Source organism: Haliotis cracherodii, unplaced genomic scaffold, assembly GCF_022045235.1.
Source record: "Haliotis cracherodii isolate W230 unplaced genomic scaffold, xgHalCrac1.p SCAF_2, whole genome shotgun sequence".
In the NCBI taxonomy this organism is placed as follows: domain Eukaryota; kingdom Metazoa; phylum Mollusca; class Gastropoda; order Lepetellida; family Haliotidae; genus Haliotis; species Haliotis cracherodii.
The window spans coordinates 80,108,107-80,129,396 of NW_027266275.1; the positions used below are offsets into that span (position 1 = coordinate 80,108,107).

Consider the following 21,290-nt stretch of genomic DNA (forward strand, 5'->3'; position numbering starts at 1 on the left):
TTCGCGAAAAAGGTGAGCGTATCCTGCCTCACAGGTACACCTCCCCACCCCCCTCACAGACACATGCAAAGGCAAGCCAAGTGTTCACCAAACAATCACGGGAACATATGGTACAAGTCAAAATAGGAAATTTGCATCGGACATGATTTGGGTCACTTGTGTACCATATAAACCGTTTGAAAGCTTGTAATTTTGTAAGAAGTTGGATGTTAGAACCTTGATCAAACAACTTTGAACGAGTGTCGTATGACGCCCGTTAAAATCTTCGTAGAAAGAGCATGCTCGGTTGTACGTCGAAAGGCTGGAGCTGTGGGAATATAGGTCCGCATAAACGTAAAGTTGACCACGGGAATGTTGAAGATATCTCTCATGTCCTTGTGGATATATCCTTTGTCATACTGGCTTGTGGATATATCCTTTGTCATATTGGCTTGTGGATAGACCATTTCTCATACTGGCTTGTGGATAGATCCTTTGTCATACTGGCTTGTGGATAGATCCTTTGTCATACTGGCTTGTGGATAGACCCTTTCTCATACTGGCTTGTGGATAGATCCTTTGTCATACTGGCTTGTGGATAAACCCTTTGTCATACTGGCTTGTGGATAAATCCTTTGTCATACTGGCTTGTGGATAGATCCTTTGTCATACTGGCTTGTGGATAGATCCTTTGTCATACTGGCTTGTGGATAGATTTTTTGTCATACTGGCTTGTGGATAGATCCTTTGTCATACTGGCTCTGTGGGTAGATTCTTTGGCATTCTAACCCTGTGCACACAAATCTAAATATGAAACAGACGAAGTGATTTCACTCAGTTCTGTATCCTTTTGAATTTTCCATTCCTAGCAGGAATTCTGATTCATACGCTTGACGAAACAGATCTGCAAGAAGGGGGGACACAGTTGATGCCCGTGGCGATGCCTACTTCTTGCCTACATGTCCTCACTCCAAATTTCACATAGATGTTATATCACATATTGTTTTCTGAGGTGAGATGAAATGGGGTTTAACGTCGCCAGTCCTTGTTTGAGCCCCTTAATGCCGAGCAGACAGGGTAACAACAAGTACCATCTTTTAACGTATTTTGGTATGACGCGGCCGGGGATCGAACCCCGGACCTTCCGCTCTCCGGGCGGACGCTCTACCACTAGACCACGGAGGCGGTCTATTGTTTTCCTGAGAAAAGGTTACATGACATTTGCTTTCACTTTTGACAAATTGCTTTTAGAAGACCGAGATATAACTGTATCAATGGTCACCACGTTTAGTGACAAATGCCCAATGGATTAAGGAAATGAAATGTGTCGTGAGTTTTGGCAGACATGTACCAGAACGTGGGAACCCAATTCATGAAGCGCAAGTTTGTTTTAAAGCAAACAGGAGAGTTGAACTGACACTGACCATGATGTACCTGGGTATGAATGTATAGACGGGTTGAATGGTTTGGGTATGGGCATTCATTTTGTTCTGGATAGTTTGATGTCATCTCTGAATAATGTGTATAATGTATTGTGGGTGTGATGTATGCATGTTTATCATCGGGTGTATTGTTGGGTGTGTACTGATCTGTCGGTTTCATATCTGTGTACAGGTGACCGTTGACCATGCTCTATCTATGTGTACATCACTCCAGTCACAGTATTGCACGACGCGGTATTTCAGTTCGCTTGTGTGCTGTTCAGCAAAACAAACTTACAACCGCTGTGATGACTTACCTCCCTTGTAACACTTTGACAAGAACTATATCTTTCTATAGCTTGCAAACAAAATGAAAACACTATCTTTTCAAAGATTCCACAATAAGTGTCAGTTAGACTTGTGCAACTAACGTCATATAAATTTAAAAAAAGATAATCTATCAGCCTTCCTCACCCGCGTGTCTACTATCATTTCGTACAATGAGTGAGAGTTAGATTGTATGCCGCGTTTGCTAATATTACGGCCCTTTCAAGGCGCGAGACCTTTCATATAGAACCCAGATCTCATTAACCCCTGTCATGTCATCAGCGTTTGATGTTATGAAATACAGATATAAACAGACGATCAATGCATGTTTCCAAAGTCAGTTCGTTCAATTAATACCCAACGTGTGTGATTTTAGTTGCTATCACTTTATAGATTCTACTCATTATTGACTGACCCGTGAAGATCCGGGGTAGAATAGGTCTTCAGTAACCCATGCTTGTCGTTAAAGGCGACTATGCTTGTCGTAAGAGGCCATTAACGGGATCAGGTGGTCAGGCTGGCTGACTTGGTTGATGCATGTCATCGTATCCCAATTGCGTAGATTGATGCTCATGATGTCAATCACTGGATTGTCTGGTCTAGACTTGATTATTTACAGACCGCCGTCATATAGCTGGAATATTGCTGAGCACGGCGTTAAACAACAAACAAACAAACAAACAAACATTATTGCCATCACCGACTAAAAAAACTTCCATGAAATATGTATCGGTTTAATGTCAATGTAGATTAATATTTCACTTTACATATAATGTTTCTCTCCACCTTATCTTTATTTCTTTATCCCCTGCTTTAATCTCACTAATCCGGAGCTCTGTCTAAACCGGACTTCTGTGGTCCAATAGTTAGGTTCGGAGAGGTCCGGATTAGAGGTCCAGATTAGAGAGATTATAACAGGAGATAAAATAATAGAAAAAAAAAGAAAATATACGGTTGAGACGAAATATTATGTTATAGCAGTAATTTTGGGACCATAATATGGTCTGGTACTGACAGGAGTCCGGATTAGCCACAGTCCGGTTTTGACCGATTTTATTGTATTTAGTTTCTCTACATGATCCTATTAAAAAAGATGGATACACAGGCCCGCGTTAGCCCCGAACATATTCAATCGGCAAAACAAATACAATATGAGCATAGAACTACTTATCACAGGCGTAACAGTATATGAACGGGGTCAGCCGAGGAGGAAAAGACGGGGAGGATGTGTGGAGGGGTAGGAAGGGGAGGAGGGCGTTGTAAAACTTTGGATATGACACATTGTCATAATAGATCAGCGGAAACACTGGTGGCCTCAGCTAGAGAGACGGACTGTGACCAGCGCCTTGCCATGGTGGGGATGTGCGGCCGCCGTATCTTCTGGTTTCTATTTTTCTGCGGATTTCTCCGAGCAAAGGGTGAGCAATATGCTAACATTGATTGTATATATATATGTAATTGCATGATGGTTTTACTTTACCATGCCTACGCAAAATTCCCGGTGGTACACTTCAAGCTGACAAAACACATTCCATATTCATAAAAAAGTATCTGAGTACATTGTACCGTTTGGACTTTATCGTAAGCATGTGTTTAGAATGATACCAGGTGCTCGCGAAAAGGTAAGCGTATCCTGCCCCGTCGGTGGCTCCGGTCACAAACACATGCAAAGGCAAGTCATTTGATTACCTACAAAAAACCCACGGGAACATATGACAGAAGTCACAATAGTGAATTGCATCAGAAATCAGAAGTTGGAAATGTATAAAAAGTGCATTTTGGATGGGACAAGGATATATACACCCTTATCTTATGATGATTCAGACTCTGTGTTTCTTCATGTGTTTTGAGGGGTGGTGGGGTAGCCTAGTGGTTAAGGCGATCGCTCGTCACGCTGAAGACCCGGGTTTAATTCCCGACATGGGTACAATATGTGAAGCCCATTTCTTGAGTCCCCCCGCAGTGATATTGCTAAAAGCGGCGTTAAACCATACTCCCTCACTCACTAATTAATTTTGAAAACTTGTGTGTGTATTCTGGTGAGTTCATTTCTGCCAGGTAAATACATATTATTTTGCTGCCCCGATAGCTCTAGCTGTAAACGGTCCGTAGTTTTACAGCACATTTGGGCTGTCAAAGTTTTGAATCGCCACATCTGAAACATGTATGTTGATTGGTTGGAATATAATTCCAGCAATAGTCACTTCCCGGCAGTTTATAACATGGACCAATACATGGCTTAATCACTCCTTGACATGTACGTTCCCATGTGAACGCGAAATAGCATCCCAAGTATGCATGAATTGTGATACATCTTGGAACGTAATCACAGGATGATTGGTTCCCTTCGGACTTACAGTGAACCTGTAATCAACTCTCGATCGCTACAAAGCTCCAAAGTAGATTTTAATTAAATATGTCTGAGACGATGGGGAACATGATATTTAAATGCTGAACACGCGCACATGCACTACATGATTATTTGTTTTGTTTGAAAGGTCTACTCCAATAAAAAGTGGTTCTAATTTGTTTCGCCAGTACTTTTGTTTTATCTGGGAGCAGATGGTGTTTCGTTCAGTGTCAATAGTGTACAGTGGACGTACATCTATAGATGTGAGTACACGCCTCCCGTGGGGAACTGGCTACACAACACTACAGGCTGGTGTCAGACATTATTAACATGTAATAATGCACAGTAATGTTAGGCATCACATGACCAAGGAGACAAGCATTAAGTTAACATCGTTTGCATTATATTGAAAATAATACAACCATTTGGTTGGTTTGAATAATGATAATTTAAAGTGTTTGTTGGCAAGTGATAATACTTATTAAAAATAGTTTAACTTTTCCATTTGCTCATGTAATTAACACATAAATCGTTTCTTTTAAATATAAACCTATAAATGTTATGGGTGTCTTCAAACTATTCATATGAGAGAGCAATTCAATTTTCCTTTTTAATACTTATCAAATAGATAATATAGTTTTTACTAGCAAGCATTCATGCTGCTTTGTTACGCCAAGGGATATTATTTTAGGTAAAGAAATACAATTTGAAGTAAATCATGTTCTAACGTAATGATAAGAAGCAATATAAACAGCTGACGAACACAAATGTATCTTCAGTCATAAAGATGAAATATTTGCGTAAGAGAGATGCACGTACCAACAAGAAGACTATGAGCAGAGCACACATTGAAAAAAATAAACTTGTTCAGATTGGCAGAAGAATCGATCTGTAAGGTTTGACACATTCCCAGTATTGGAAATACGCTGGGTAGAGTTGCTCCATTGGCATATCGGAAACCAATGATCGTGAGTTCGAATCCCGGTTTTCCCAGATTATATGTCTAGGTTTGTGACCATCAGACTGGTGCTTGTAAGTTTCACAATGTGCTAAATTTAACGTCGCGTCCAAGATTTTTGCACTTACATAGCGATGTGCATGTACATGTGCGTGTGGCTGCTTGTACGAGTTCGGAGTTATAGTGCTAGCTCACTGAGATACCATGCTGCAGTATAACTTAATACCCACTCAGACACAGTATACTCAGTATAACTCAGAGCCAACCAGTCCTTGTTTTAGCCCCTTAATGCCGAGCGACAGACAGGGTAACAAGTACCATCTTTTAACAGACAGACAGTTTATTCAGTTATTTAGGCATCAAGGCCCATAGTACAATGCAGATTGGATATTAATATTTATCACGTGATGTACATGATTATATTTTAAATCTAGTTACACATTCCTCATTATAAAGACATGTTTCAAGAATACAGAAACAGCATGGATCATATCAGGATTTTCAGAGTTTAGCAGATTTATCATTAACTGACGGTCTTTAAAATTACCTTACAACATGGGGAGAAATTTATACCTTAAATGGGAATACGTTTCACATATAAGTATGACATGGTATCCATCCTCTACTTCCACCGATGAACAGTTTGTACATATAGAGTTCACAATATCACCGGCCTTGGACCTGCGACATATATTTGCATTAAAATTATGCAATGAAATTCTAAGTTTACAACAACTCTGATTAAACTTTTATCATTTAAACAAGTTAAATATCTTTCAGTTTGTAACAATGATTTGACTTTCCTGTAATTGCTAAGATAAAGAGATTCAGAAATACTTTGGTGCCACTGTTGACAAAAATATCCCTCAGTCTTTGCTTAAATGAATATCAAAATAACTGTGGATCTTCCACATCTTGAGAAATCCATATACATGAAAAGCAACTAACAAATAATAGATTTCTCACATCTGAAACCCAATTATTTTTCCATTATCGTCAAGTACCTTTAACATTTTGTAACATTATCTATCAGGCATCATTCTAATTAACTTAATCCAATACTTAATTACCCTTAATTGGCTGGCTACAAAAATATTACTACGGCCTGTTCCAGCAAGGATTATCTTGTTTGAGGCAAACTTACCAACACCTAGAAAAAAATTTGAAATTGAAGTGTGAACTTTTTCGATTGCAGCGTAATACTTAGCACCCCATATTTCAAAACCATACAAAAGTATAGGCACAATTTTGCTTTCAAAAATAGTACATGCTGTGAAAAAAGACACACGACTACTTTTCCTGAATAAATTATAAAGAGGCATAATGGATTTGGACACCTGAGCAGCTAATTGCTTACATGCCATATGCCATGACAATCTAGAGGAGAACATAAGACCTAAATATTTATGGTAAGTGACTACACTCAAGGCAGACGAACCAAGAAACCACTTTTCATGTTTTGCACCAATACCAAGTTTTCTGAAAACCACAACATTGGTTTTATTCAGATTTACTTCAAGGCTCCATTTTGAACAGTAACTCTGTAACACATTTAGCTGTTTTTGCAAGCCGTTTACAGAAGAGGACAAAATTACAACATCATCAGCAAAGAGACATAATATCCATTATTTCTTGTGTTACAAATATCCCATGTTGACAACTATTTTGCAACTCTATAGCAAGTTCATTTATGAAAAATGTAAACAACAACGGACTTTATACACAACCTTGTCGTACACCGGAGGATGTTGTAATGCAGTCCGTACGTTCATTATTGACCTTTTTACATGCGCTGACTGATGCATACATGTTTTTTAAAAGTTCAGACATTTTACCATGACATCCCTTAGTAAAAAGTAAATACATCAGTTTTTCCTATGAACGTCTGTTAACATCTTTTGGTATGACGCGGCCGGGGATCGAACCCGGACCTTCCGCTCTGAGGGCGGACGCTCTACCTCTAGACTACGGAGGCGGTGGATATAACAGAAAAACTGTTGTTCGAAAGCAAAAAAAAGCCAAGAAAGTATGTCCATAATCCTATGAAAATCCACTGTTCCGACTATACTGTCACTGTACACTCACTCACTCACTCACTCACTCATTTGTGTTTCAGCGCAGTACACGTGTCACTGTAAGACGCAGTGTCCTGCAGAGTCTGACAACCGCCCATCAGCAGTCTGCCAGGAAGGATGCGCGCGTGGGTTCTACGGAATGCACTGTCAGAACAGTAAGTAGTAGGAGGGCTGTGTTCATATTGTAATGCTACAAGCGTCTAGTCATATCTAATATGTGTGAACTCTAATACATGTTTGTGGCAGATTTTATATTTGCTTGTCACCAAAGTGTTGGTCGGTGCCTTTGCAGATGTCGTGAGTGTGGACATGTGACGTCTTACTCAGCGTAACTGTAGTTGCTATGTCATGGTGCCTTGTGGCGATTTAAGATGAACAAACGTTTCCGTTACATTGTAATTATTGACAAAAATAAATAAGTGAAGACATTGACTGTTCGCTTGGGCAGCCGAAACTACACGTACAGGTATACAATTGATACGGACGGAATGTCAGACACTCACATAGATAAAAAACACACACCACAGAAATCCCACGACTGACACCCGAACAACGTGAGCAGGCCCTGGGTATGAGTGAGTGAGTGAGTATGATTTTACGCCACTTTTAGCAATGTTCCAGCAATATCCCGGCGGGGGACACCAGAAATGAGCTTCACACATTGTACCCATGTCGGGAATCGAACCCGGGTCTTCGGCGTGACGAGCGAACGCTATAACCACTAGGCTATCCGACCGCCCCCCTGGGTATGATACAGATGGGAGCCACTCGTGCCCACATTGCTAGAACTTTTGGTTGCTCCCCTTTTGCTTACTACCCTTATGCAACGTAACAAACAGAACGGGAAGACATCAGTCAGGCCAAGAACAGGCAGACCGAGGGTAACTCCGCCCAATGAAGACCGGTACTTTATATGTCCGGAATCGCTTCATGACGGTGACGTCATCAGCGATGAATGCTTTAGGGCATATGGCTAGTCGACAGTGGCCAAGCGACTCGGGGCTCAATGAATTCGGGCTTGTGGACATAGCAGAGGAGAGTTATTGACAGCGCAACATCGTAGTCAGAGATTGGAATGGGTCCTGACTGTACATCGTTGGCCGAGGCGTGACTGGCAAAGCGTCGTCCTCACTAATGAAAGCCGGTTCTGTCTGGTCATACACGCTATTAATCTGATGTGTCATTGAACTTGAGCGATTTTAGATGTGCGTGCCCTTTGTCTATTACGTTGAAAGACATTTTTGCTATCCCATCTCAATTGGGCAACTAACATGCCTATATCGGATGCTGTACGACTGTCATTTTAAATGTTGGTTTCGTTGAGATTTTGATGTTTTCAAAACATTTTACTTCATGCATCTATTACCACCCTCGCTGTTACCACCACGTGCACAATTACCGCCACCCTGACTGCCATCACCTCCACCCACTCAGTCATTACCACCCTCGCTATTACCTACACCCTCGCTGTTACCACCACGTGCACAGTTACCGCCACCCTCGCTGTGACCACCACCCTCGCTGTGACCACTACGTTCACACCCTGACTGCCATCACCACCACCCACTCAGTCATTACCACCCTCGCTATTACCTACACCCTCGCTGTTACCACCACGTGCACAGTTACCGCCATCCTGACTGCCATCACCTCCACCCACACAGTCATCCCCCTACCCAAGTCTACCCATCCTTACTGGTAGTTACGTCCCTGATGATATGTTCATAGTCTGTTGGTTTCAGGAAACGTTGCCCTGGAGAGAAGGGCTTGGCAAGTCAGTACGTATACAGATTTCTTAAGGCGTTTCGGGAAATTGGGTAAATCTATCCCCAATACACCTGACAGAGCAGTCGACGGAAACGCAAATACGTTCTACTCGCGGCGTTCCTGTACACATACAGGCTTAAACGAGACGGCACCCTACTGGACGGTGGATCTTGGTCAAGCGTATGATTTGTACAGAATGGTCATATATCAGAGGAGTACACGTGAGTTGGAATAACATTCATCGCGTCACCATTTACGTTTCATTTTGTTAAAACGTCAATATATGTTTAATAAAACAAATAAAATATAATAAAACGTTTAAAATCAAACGTTGGGTTCAAAACGAAAAACATGTGTTATTTAAAGGAAAAAGTGACTGTAATCACTTCAGACAACACTATATTGCACAGTTACCTTCCCAGACCCTCAAGGTTAAGGATTGTAGTTATGGTTTATTTTCTTTGACAGCTATACATATCAATACTTTATGATGTCCAGCTATAGAAGAAATGCCAGATAATTTCTGCAATCATATGTTCATCTAAAGAACGCTTTGTTATTAATACGTAGCTTTGTTCATTTTGAAGTAACCGAACGTTTGACCGGTTTCGAGGTGAAGGTTGATGGCAGACGGTGTTATCGATGGGAAAGCGAAGAGGCTCCACCCATTCGGATACCCCTCTACTGCGTTCAACCAATGAGAGGCCAAAACGTCACAGTGGACTTGCCAAAGCGGGAAGACGGTGCCTTACAGATTCTCACGTTATGTGAGGTTTTAGTGTTCGGTATGTTGTATTGTAACATTTGAAATATAAACCTTTTAACCATCTTTCAATACGTACAACGCAATTGCCAGACCAGTTTCCTCTGGTTGAGAAAACGCAAAAGTGAACATATTTCAATTGTGAGGTTAAATGTTGTTATTTGGAAAAGGGACAGTCTAAAGCCAGTATAGGTCTGGGCACGTGAAGCGGAGACATCTCCTTTGTGTAAACAGGGTAAATTGTGTAAATAGTGTAAATTGTGTAAATGTCTTTACCTGACAGTTGTATAAACATTATAAAAGTTTTAATGACTTTATTCAACCCTGTTGGGACAACCAATAGCCCCGAGTCTAGTGCCTCTTTAATAATGCCAAACACAGAACTTATTAACAAGGGTGACACCGTGAAGATGCGGGTTAGAATTGGTCATCGGCAACCAATGCTTGTCACCTGTGAAGATCCGGGTTAGAATTGATCATCGGCAACCAATGCTTGTCACCTGTGAAGATCCGGGTTAGAATGTGTCATCGGCTATCCATGCTTGTCACCTGTGAAGATTCGGGTTAGAATTGGTCATCAGCAACCCATGCTTGTGACCTGTGAAGATCCGGGTTAGAATGTGTCATCGGCTATCTATGCTTGTCGTATGAGACGACGAACTGGGTCGGTTCGCTGACTTGTTTCGTGCTTGTCATTGAATCCCAATTGCGTAGATAGATGCTCATGATGTCAATCACTGGATTGTCAGGTCTACACGCCTTAATACTAAAATATTTACAGACCGTGGTCATATAGCTGTTACATTGCTGGGTGCGGCCGTACACAACAAACAAACAAATAAGGAAGGGTCACGTGTCTGTTTGTTCCAGTCTGCAACGACTACTGGTTCGGTGAGGGATGTGAGAAGACCTGCCGCTGCCGTGACCCCCGGGAGATATGTAACAAGGTCACAGGCCAATGCGACAGCGGTTGCGCAAGCGGCTTCATAGGTGCCGACTGCCAACAAGGTAATGAATTATAAGTTCTATACATCATATAGTTATTCGTGATGTTTAAATACTAAACAATCGAATTATTAATCACCAATTCCCCATGTTTGAAATGCGCTCCCCCTGCAAAGAGAAAATAAAACACACATAAAAATACAAAAAAACAACATGCAGTTGTGCCCACGGTCAGTTTATTATAACTATATTGTGGATACGATTACAGGCATCAGAATACATGTAAATGTGTTGCATTGGTAAGTACAGGAGCACTTGCGTGGAAACAAACCTTCGCTAGAAGCTCTATCCAGTGGCATGCCGTATATCAGTTTATCATTTAACTAAAGCATTTATCCATGACATAAGCTTATGACATAAAAACATGTATGCCATACCCCAATGACATAAGTATGCAGATTAGATATGCAAATTAGATAGCCGGAAGTGGGACTTTTTTCGCCGGTGCACGTGAGTAGGTGTTTACAAACAACATGGATACCTTTGATGTTGGAGACAATGTTTTAATAGATCAAAGGGGAAGTGCTACAGTGATATCCGTGTTGACAAATGGATATTACAGGTTACAGGTTGATGGTACTGAATTTGAATTTGACTGTGATGAAGGCAGATTATCAAAACTTCCCTGTGGCCAAAGTTTCATCATCGAAACGCCATCGCCGAGCACGGCGAAGCAGACGACGAACACAAAGCCGAAAGATGCCCAAGGAAGATTTGTGGCTGTTGAGGACGGCATGATCGATGGTGTGATCCTAGACAATCAAAACAAAAACACAGCCAAGAAAACTTTGTACGACTTGAAACTGTTCGATAACTTTCTAAAAGTACAAAATGAATTTCGCCAAATGCACGAAATCCCCCCAAACGAACTAGACACACTTCTCTGCAAGTTTTTCATTAGTGTTCGAAAAACAAATGGGGAAAATTATGAACCAAACAGTCTCACGGGTTTTCAGAGCAGCATCGAGAGATCACTAAAACGAAGGGGGTATGGCTATTCACTCACGTCATCTTTAGAATTTTCACGATCACGGGAAGTATTAAAGGGGAGAAAAATTGAACTAAAGAAAGAAGGGCGTGGCAACTTACAAGGAGAGCCGACCCGATTGGTGATGAAGAGATCGAGTCCCTGTGGCAGTCCGGATCCATTGGAATCAGTAATCCAATGAGCATAATAAACTGTCTATGGCTCTACAACACAATCCATTTCGGGTTAAGAGGTGTCAGTGATCACTACAACATGTGTTGGGGGGACATCACATTGCATGTTGATGGAGACGATCACGAATATCTTGAACTGTCCATGAGACAAGAAAAGAATAGGTCCGGTGAGAATCCTCGTGATTGTCGCGACGTTAGGCCCAAAATGTGGGCTAATGTTGCTGATCCCTCTCGGTGCCCTGTGCAGGTGTATAAGTTGTATGCCTCCACGCGTCCACTCGACTTCTGTCGAGATGACGATCCCTTTTACATCGGCACACACACTTTAGGTATGCCTAAACCTGGCGATCAGTGGTTTATCCGCTATCGTATTGGGAAAAACAAACTTTCCTCTCTCATGAAAAACATGTATGATGCCGCCAGTCTCCAAACATCGAAACGACTCACAAATCACTCTGCGCGCAAACACCTTGTGCAAAAGTTGAATGACAATAATGTTCCGCCAAATCAAATAATGCAGATAACTGGCCACAAAAACATCCATTCTGTGAACAATTACTGTCATATTAATCCTGACCAGCACAAGCAAATATCCAACATCATTTCACGAAACACTCCATCCCACACTATGACATCCCAGCTTGTTGGTGAAACTCCCCGTCATGCAGAGCGGCCCCTCGCGTAATGTCCAAATCGACAGTAGACAACACAGTCAGCGGTCTCAAATAATACATGTTTCTGGTGGTGTCAACACTATGTTTGCTGGCAACATTACTGGTGGAAACATAACGATTAATCTCGTTAAACCTCCAAGCCCGGTCCCAGTCAAAAGACGCCGGATTGTCATCGAAAGTGATAGTGACACCGACTAATGCATCTAACTCTGACCTCTCAGCCGCGAGACATTCTTCAAGTGAGAGAGCGGTTTGATTTGAAACTATATATTATAAGTGAAGTTACACCAGAGATATAATCAGATTACACAGAATCGTTGTTGTTACCGTTATTAAAGTTTCAATTATTCTGCAAAAGTCTGTTCAAGTATTTTGTTTAAAATAATCCGAGGAACTTTTTTTCTCGGCGAAGGAATATGCCATAAAGGAGTTAAGAGGTTGTTTATTTTGGTTTACACGGCTATGGAAAACATGTATCACTACGCACGATCTATACGTAAGATTTTGACAAGTTGCTGATGTTAATGTTTAATGCAATTATTCCTTAATTGGGAAGCAAAAATGTGAAAATGATAAATAGAATTCATCACGAGTGTTTTTTAATATGGGAAATATCAACCTCGTCCCGTTAATCGGTATTTGCCTCGCCAAAGGCTCGGCAAATACCGATTAACTAAGACTCGGTTGATATTTCCCATATTAAAAAACACTCGTGATGAATCCTCTATGTAGCACTATATAACCTGGGGCATATCATATATCAGTGTAGCTTTATATAACGGGGATATATCATATATCAATGTAGCTTTATATAACCAGGGGCATACAATATATCAATGTAGCTTTATATAACCAGGGGCATACCATATATCAGTATAGCTCTATATAACCAGGGGTATATCATATATCAATGTAGCTTTATATAACCAGGGGCATATCATATATCATTGTAGCTCTATATAACCAGGGGTATATCATATATCAATGTAGCTCTATATAACCAGGGCATATCATATATCAATGTAGCTCTATATAACCAGGGCAATATCAAATATCATTGTAGCTCTATATAACCAGGGGCATATCATATATCATTGTAGCTTTATATAACCACGGGAATGTCATATATCATTGTAGCTCTATATAACCAGGGGCATATCATATATCAATGTAGCTCTATATAACCAGGGCATATCATATATCAATGTAGCTCTATATAACCAGGGCAATATCAAATATCATTGTAGCTCTATATAACCAGGGGCATATCATATATCATTGTAGCTTTATATAACCACGGGAATGTCATATATCATTGTAGCTCTATATAACCAGGGCCATATCATATATCAATGTAGCTTTATATAACCAGGAGCATATCATATATCATTGTAGCTTTACATAACCAGGGGCATATCATATATCATTGTAGCTCTATATAACCAGGGGTATATCATATATCATTGTAGCTCTATATAACCAGGGCCATATCATATATCAATGTAGCTCTATATAACCAGGGGCATATCATATATCATTGTAGCTCTATATAACCAGGGCCATATCATATATCATTGTAGCTCTATATAACCAGGGGCAAATCATATTTCAATGTAGCTTTATATAACCAGGGGCATATCATATATCAGTATAGCTCTATATAACCAGGGCCATGTCATACATCAATGTAGCTTTATATAACCAGGGGCATATCATATATCATTGTAGCTCTATATAACCAGGGGCAAATCATATATCAATGTAGCTTTATATAACCAGGGGCATAGCATATATCATTGTAGCTCTATATAACCAGGGCCATATCATACATCAATGTAGCTTTATATAACCAGGGGCATATCATATATCATTGTAGCTCTATATAACCAGGGCCATATCATATATCAGTGTAGCTCTATATAACCGGGAGCATATCCTATATCAATGTAGTTTTATATAACCAGGATCATATCATATATCAATGAAGTTTTATAACCAGGGTCATATCATATATCAATGTAGCTTTATAGAACCAAGGGCATATCATATATCAATGTAGCTTTATATAACCAGGGGCATATCATATATCATTGTAGCTCTATATAACCAGGGGCATATCATATATCAATATAGCTTTATATAACCAGGGGCATGACATATATTAGTGTAGCTCTATATAACCTGGGGCATACCATATATCAATCTAGCTCTATATAACCGGGAGCATATCATATATCAGTGTAGCTCTATATAACCAGGAGCATACCATATACCATTGTAGCTCTATATTACCAGGGGCATATCATATATCAGTGAAGCTTCACCAGATTTAGTTGCAGCTCTACTCATGGTCATGCCAGGTTTAGCTTTAGCTCTACCCACAGACATACCAGATTTAGTTCTAGCTCTCCCTGTGGACATACCGGATTTAGTTGTAGCCCTACCCGCGGACACACCAGGTTAAGTTGTAGGTGTACCCACGAAAATACCAGATGTAGTTGTAGCTCGAATGTACTAGGCTTAGTTGTAGCTCTACTCAACGACATGCCAGATTTAGTTGTAGCCCTCCCCGCGGACACACCAGGTTAAGTTGTAGTTCTACCCACGGACATACAAGGTTTAGTTGCAGCTCTACTCACGGGAATACCAGGTTTAGCTGTAGCTGTACCCACGGACATACAAGGTTTAGTTGTAGCTCTAACCACGGACATACCAGGTTTAGTTGTAGCTCTACCCACGGACAAACCATATTTAGTTGTATCTCTACCCACGTTTGATAGGCATTACTTAGAAGTTGACGGATGACAAGATAGACACAATATTTATGGATAACAACTTCGATAAGTCCACGCCCAGGTAGTGAGTACATTATCATTTGTGAAGTTGATAAATCAAAATACAGAGGCCTTTCCAAAGTGGATAATATATAAATGAACAGTCATGAATAATCCGAAAAACACTTGCAATGTTAAAAACTAGCGCGTGTTGTGTATTTTGAAGAGGCAGTTTCTGAAACATTTTGCATAATACTCATTGACAAAGTGTCAAGCGAAAACATTGTAGAAAGTTTAGGATGTTACAATTGTCCCGGCAGGAAGGCGATATTTTGGAGCAAACGTCTCTGGTGTACGTAATGCATCACACGTCCAATTCCAACCATAGTCTCTGGTACTTCTTCAAATATGTCACATCGCTATAGAACATCATAGAACAATAGAATCGCGATTGTTTTTTCAAATCGTTTGTAATTAGCCTTGTGTTTACCAGAGTTCGTTGTAGCTCCAACAACTCTACCTGCGGAAATACCAGGTTTACTTGCAGCTCTACCTGCGGAAATACCAGGTTTAGTTGCAGCTCTACCTGCGGAAATACCAGGTTAGTTGCAGCTCTAACCACGGACATTCCAGGTTTAGTTGCAGCTCTACCTGCGGAAATACCAGATTTAGTTGCAGCTCTAACCACGGACATTCCAGGTTTAGTTGCAGCTCTACCTGCGGAAATACCAGATTTAGTTGCAGCTCCAACAACGGACATACCAGGTTTAGTTGCAGCTCTACCTGCGGAAATACCAGATTTAGTTGCAGCTCTAACCACGGACATTCCAGGTTTAGTTGTAGCTCCAACCACGGACATGCCAGGTTTAGTTGTAGCTCTACCCATGGAAATACCAGGGTTAGTTGTAGCTCTAAACACGGACATTCCATAATTTTAGTTGCAGCTCTAACCACGGACATGCCAGATCTAGTTGCAGCTCTACCCATGGAAATACCAGGTTTAGTTGTAGCTCTACCCACGGACATAGCATATTTAGTTGTAGCTCTACCCACGGACTTAGCATATTTAGTTGTAGCTCTACCCACGGACATACCATACTTAGTTGTAGTTCCAACCTACGATCTGCTGAGTATGGTTATGATAAATGTGACAACATCTGAAATTACTCCGAAAAGAATACATATTCTTTTCAGTTTCAGGAACCAATCAGGGCGCATCGATAAGTCCACGCCCAGGTAGTGAGTACATTATCATTTGTGAAGTTGATAAATCAAAATACAGAGGCCTTTCCAAAGTGGATAATATATAAATGAACAGTCATGAATAATCCGAAAAACACTTGCAATGTAAAAAATCCAGCGCGTGTTGTGTATTTTGAAGAGGCAGTTTCTGAAACATTTTGCATAATGCTCATTGACAAAGTGTCGAGCGAAAACATTGTAGAAAGTTTTGGATGTTACGGTCACGGCAGGAAGGCGATATTTTGGAGCAAACGTCTCTGGTGTACGTAATGCATCACACGTCCAATTCCAACCATAGTCTCTGGTACTTCCTCAAATAAGTCACATTGCTATAGAACATCATAGAACAATAGAATCGCGATTGTTTTTTCAACAAGTTTGTAATTAGCCTGGTGTTTCAGTATTTGTATGGTGCGCTTCAGGCAGATTCATTTTCCAGGAATCAGCCAGGCCACGTCCATAGACTTAATAGGAGGAGTTACCCAGGGACCAGACCCGGGGTCCAGCAACGGCGGTGGGAATGTAATGAATCAACCTACAAGTGGTGAGTGCATTAAGCGCGTTAAAACGAGACCTACCATGGGGTGATGTTAGTCTTAAATAAATATTTAATATTGACAGGGTCGCTTTTGTGTTATGCTGTTTTTACAGTTCGCGTTCGTTGTAAAGGGAGACAATTCTGCTGTAGTATATATTTGTTGAATGAAAAATAATTGCTGAGAAAGTATTCTGCATGATCACTTTCTCCAACTCATTGCCAGGAACTTTTCATCTTTATAATTGTAATAAGAAACTGGATCTTTAAATGATTTTTACTCATTTCTTCTTCACTTTGTGTAGCCTACTGGTTAAAGCGTTCGCTCGTCACGCGAGTGAGTGAGATGGGTTTAACGCCGCTTTTTTAACAGTACTCCAGATATATCACGGCGTGTTAGCTTAATGTGGGAGGAAAGCCCGAAGTGATGCAGGTCTCAGACGTTTACCACTTCGGTGAAACCCACGAGCACGGGTATGGTGCTGACAGACCTAGAAACATAATCGGGGCGAACCGGGATTCGAATCCACAATCATGTGTCTGGCGAGCGAATCGCGGCGCCTTAGACGACAGGGCCACCTGTGCCCCCTGTCACGCCGAAGGAGGGTTCGATTCCCGACATGGGTACAATGTTTGAAGCCCATTTCGTGTGTCCCCCGCCGTGATATTGCTGGAATATTGCTAAAAGCGGCGTAAAACCATACTCACTCACTCACCCACACACGTGGAGGGGCGGTCGGGAAGCCTAGTGGTTAAAGCGTTCGCTCGTGACGCCAAAGACCCGGGTTCGATTCCCGACATGGGTACAATGTGTGAAGCCCATTTCTGGTGTCCCCCGCCGTGATATTGCTGGAATACTGCTAAAAGCGGCGTAAAACCATACTCACTCAATCACTCACACACGTGGAAGTGAATGTAATGATACAGAAAAAGGTGAGCTACAGGGCTTTGTCGCTACTGATTGGAACTGTAACATTTATTTCCTTGTTATTTAACCAAGCTTTTGCTATTATTCACGTACGTGCAGTGTTATTCCACACATGATTAATGTCGTCAACTTTCTGTGTGTTGGTGTTTTTCAGGCCAAATCACAGCTATAACCTTTGCCGTTATCATCGCCCTGGTAGCTGCTATTTCATCTCTCCTGTATTTTCTGAGGTAATAAGACAAACGGTAACACCCCACTGGCAAAATGGAAATGCGATGATATACAGTCTAACACTCCTGTGTCGAACTTTGATTTGTCGAACTACGGTTGTCTCGAAGTAAAAGCATGGTCCCTGGGTATTCCTTCTTTACTCATCATTTTCGATTGTGTCGAACCTCGGATAACTCGAGTATTAACGTAGGTCCCTTCAACTTTGAAACCACGGTGCTTGACTGTATATCATCACATTTCGCCATTAACGACAGCTGAAGGTACAGGACAAGGAAATTATTTCTCAGGAACTCAGGAAATCTTCCATAAAAAGATGGTTGACAAATATTAATACGTTTTTACTAAATCTGGTTATTGTGGAATACACTACAGTCAAAACATGGCCAGGCAGATGATGAAGTTTAAATATTTCAAAGGTCATGTAACCAAGCTAACGTTCGTCGCAGTTTTCCAGACAGTAACTGCGACAAGTATTGTTGACAAGTCAGTTGAACAGTAGGTGAAAGGGCAGATTGACATCGGCTCAAACTGGCTTTATTTACTTTAGATCCTGAAATTAATGCGTCACGAAAATAATGTGAGCACGAGTACCGGAACACAACTGCGTCACTTAATTAATGTGAGACACCCTAGATCCATTTTTTTTAAATTTAAAGAGGATATTAAACATATAAACTATAAACGTGAAAGAGAACATAAAAAAACACTGGTGAGCACTCCCCTCATCTCGCATCTCATAAGGTGATGTTCTCCTTGTGATTGTTTCCTTCCGGGTGGAATGTCCTATTCTTTGACACAGAGATACTCTATATACCAGTAATTACAAACACATTTTATCAGTAATATGTAGAAGGATAGGCAGGTACAATTCCTTACCAAAAGTTGGTCGTTTCCAAAAAGTACATTTTATCAAGACCACGTGGACCAATCAGATCTCAGCTTTCTGACATAGACGTGTGATAAATGTTTAGGACATTTTCTTATTAACACTCGATAGCAACTGAACTAGGTCATGTCATGGACCAAGAACAGTAACACGACTTTGGCTTCAACTGCTATGTGGCTAGTTTCCGGGTGACAAGTTTGACAAACACTGAATCGGATATATTTAGATAGACCATATATAAACACGGGGAAAGTTGATAACCAATAAAAACTTGCAAGAGTGATATGCGTAAACAATAACAGGGTAAGGGCTCTGGATTTACATTATATGATCCTGAATCTGTTACCTTTTGCGAACACCTGGTGTCATCACGATTCTCAGTGACCCCTTCAAATAATCCCCACCTCTATTTTGCCCTTTGCGCCCAATGGAATCTGTTTCGGTGGATGACTTATGCTCTGGCGTTAGCGTTTAAAACTAAGTAGATTCCCCGATAGTTACATTGTTCCCCGATAGTTACATTGTTCCCCGATAGTTACATTGTTCCCCGATAGTTACATTGTTCCCCGATAGTTACATTGTCCCCCGATAGTTACATTGTTCCCCGATAGTTACATTGTTCCCCGATAGTTACATTGTTCCCCGATAGTTACATTGTCCCCCGATAGTTACATTGTTCCCCGATAGTTACATTGTTCCCCGATAGTTACATTGTTCCCCGATTCTATTCCAGATGGAGACAATCTAAGAGAACCGCGACCCCTGACAGTCATTATGAAGACCTCAGCAGGCCGGACGCTCCCGAACACAGATATGTGACAATGTCAGATGTCGTGCGGAAGCAGAGTACAAACTCAGTGGTCAGGGTCAAGACTGATACCGAGTCTAAATGCAGAGACAGTGAGAACCATTATGACTATGTGGTAGACAGCGAAGCGTTTCCTGAAGACCAGGGGTACTTAGTTCCTATTGGAGGGATCAATGCTCCTAGTGCCAAGGAATAGGAATCAGACACAAGGTGACGAGACATATTTCACGCAAATTTGTCACAGTGTAGTTTTCACCGAGAATCTGAAAATCTTAACTTGCCGTTAATGCGAATGAGTTGCTTTGGTTTATTGTCGCTTTGAGCAGTACATCATGGGGTGTCAGCTCAAACTTGGAGTGAGAGAGTAAGTGAATGAGTATGGTTTTACGCCGCTTTTAGCAATGTTCCAGCAACATCACGGCGGGGGGACACCAGAAATGGACTTCACACATTGTACCCATATGGGGAATCGAACCCGGGTCTTCGATGTGACGAGAGAACACCTCACCACTTTGGTCAGGCCTAGGATCACGTGTACGCTGCTGACAAACCAAGGCTAGCATAGACAGTTCGGCCTCCCACCCGCTCTATTGTTACAGCTGCGATCTAGGGAGATCGGTTTTGATTGAAACTGGCTGCTGCCAAATCTCCACCTGGTCCAACTAACTGTATACAACTAGTTGTACCGTGCGAATGCTCCTTTTTAGAAGTAGTAATCTGCATCGGATTGTATTAAAAGTTTTGTTAATTTGAATAAAGACACAGCAATGCTGCCATTTTATTTGATCACCACATGTGTATAATATTGAGGAAGGTTTGCCGCCAAGAGTGAATGACACAACAGGAACACAGTCAGATAACGTTATGATAGAGGGTTTGACTGATTACGCATCAGTGGCTGAATGTCAGATGCAATTCCTTGCACCATATGTTCCCGTGTCTTTTCAGGTGATTAATTGACTTGCCTTTGCATGTGTTTGTGACGGAAGCCCCGATGGGGCAGGAATCGTTCACCTTTTCGCGAACACATAGTATCGAGTCTATTTGACTGTGCTTCATAAACAAATGCTCGTGACATAGTTGGAATCGTACAATTTTGTAAAGGTTATGGAGAGGTTTGTCGCTTTGATTTGTATAGTGCTATATGACGTCACATCAGGGGCAAACAAGAGAAACAGAGTAGTCTCCGAGACTAGATGAACAAAGGTAAAATAAAGCAGTGCAAATAATTTTATAATTGTCTGTCGGAAATATGTATATAATTCTCTGAACATTGTTTTGACTACATCAACGCATCTTATTTGTTTGTTGTTTAACGCTGCACTCAGCAATATTCCTGGTATATGACGACGATCTGTAAATAATAGAGTCTGGACCAGTGAGTGAGTGAGTTGGGTTTAACGCCC

The 21,290-nt window shown here is 41.1% G+C and overlaps 1 protein-coding gene across 4 annotated transcripts; it reads left to right on the forward strand.

Moving 5' to 3' along the window:
• Positions 1–3,063: 3,063 nt before the first annotated feature.
• On the forward strand, positions 3,064–20,689 carry LOC139468563 (uncharacterized). Of its 4 annotated transcripts, none has more exons than XM_071250618.1 (9): positions 3,064–3,145; positions 7,152–7,265; positions 8,853–9,098; positions 9,465–9,662; positions 10,511–10,648; positions 16,449–16,493; positions 16,936–17,040; positions 18,114–18,189; positions 19,810–20,689. In XM_071250618.1, the coding sequence occupies exons 1-9, from the start codon at positions 3,079–3,081 to the stop codon at positions 20,078–20,080; spliced, it is 1,260 nt and encodes a 419-aa protein (XP_071106719.1). In that variant the 5' UTR covers positions 3,064–3,078; the 3' UTR covers positions 20,081–20,689. The 4 variants fall into 4 exon arrangements, with proteins under 4 accessions (XP_071106719.1, XP_071106720.1, XP_071106722.1 ...); XM_071250619.1 differs by having other exon boundaries at positions 16,449–16,490; XM_071250621.1 differs by lacking the exon at positions 16,449–16,493.
• The last annotated feature ends 601 nt before the right edge of the window (positions 20,690–21,290 follow it).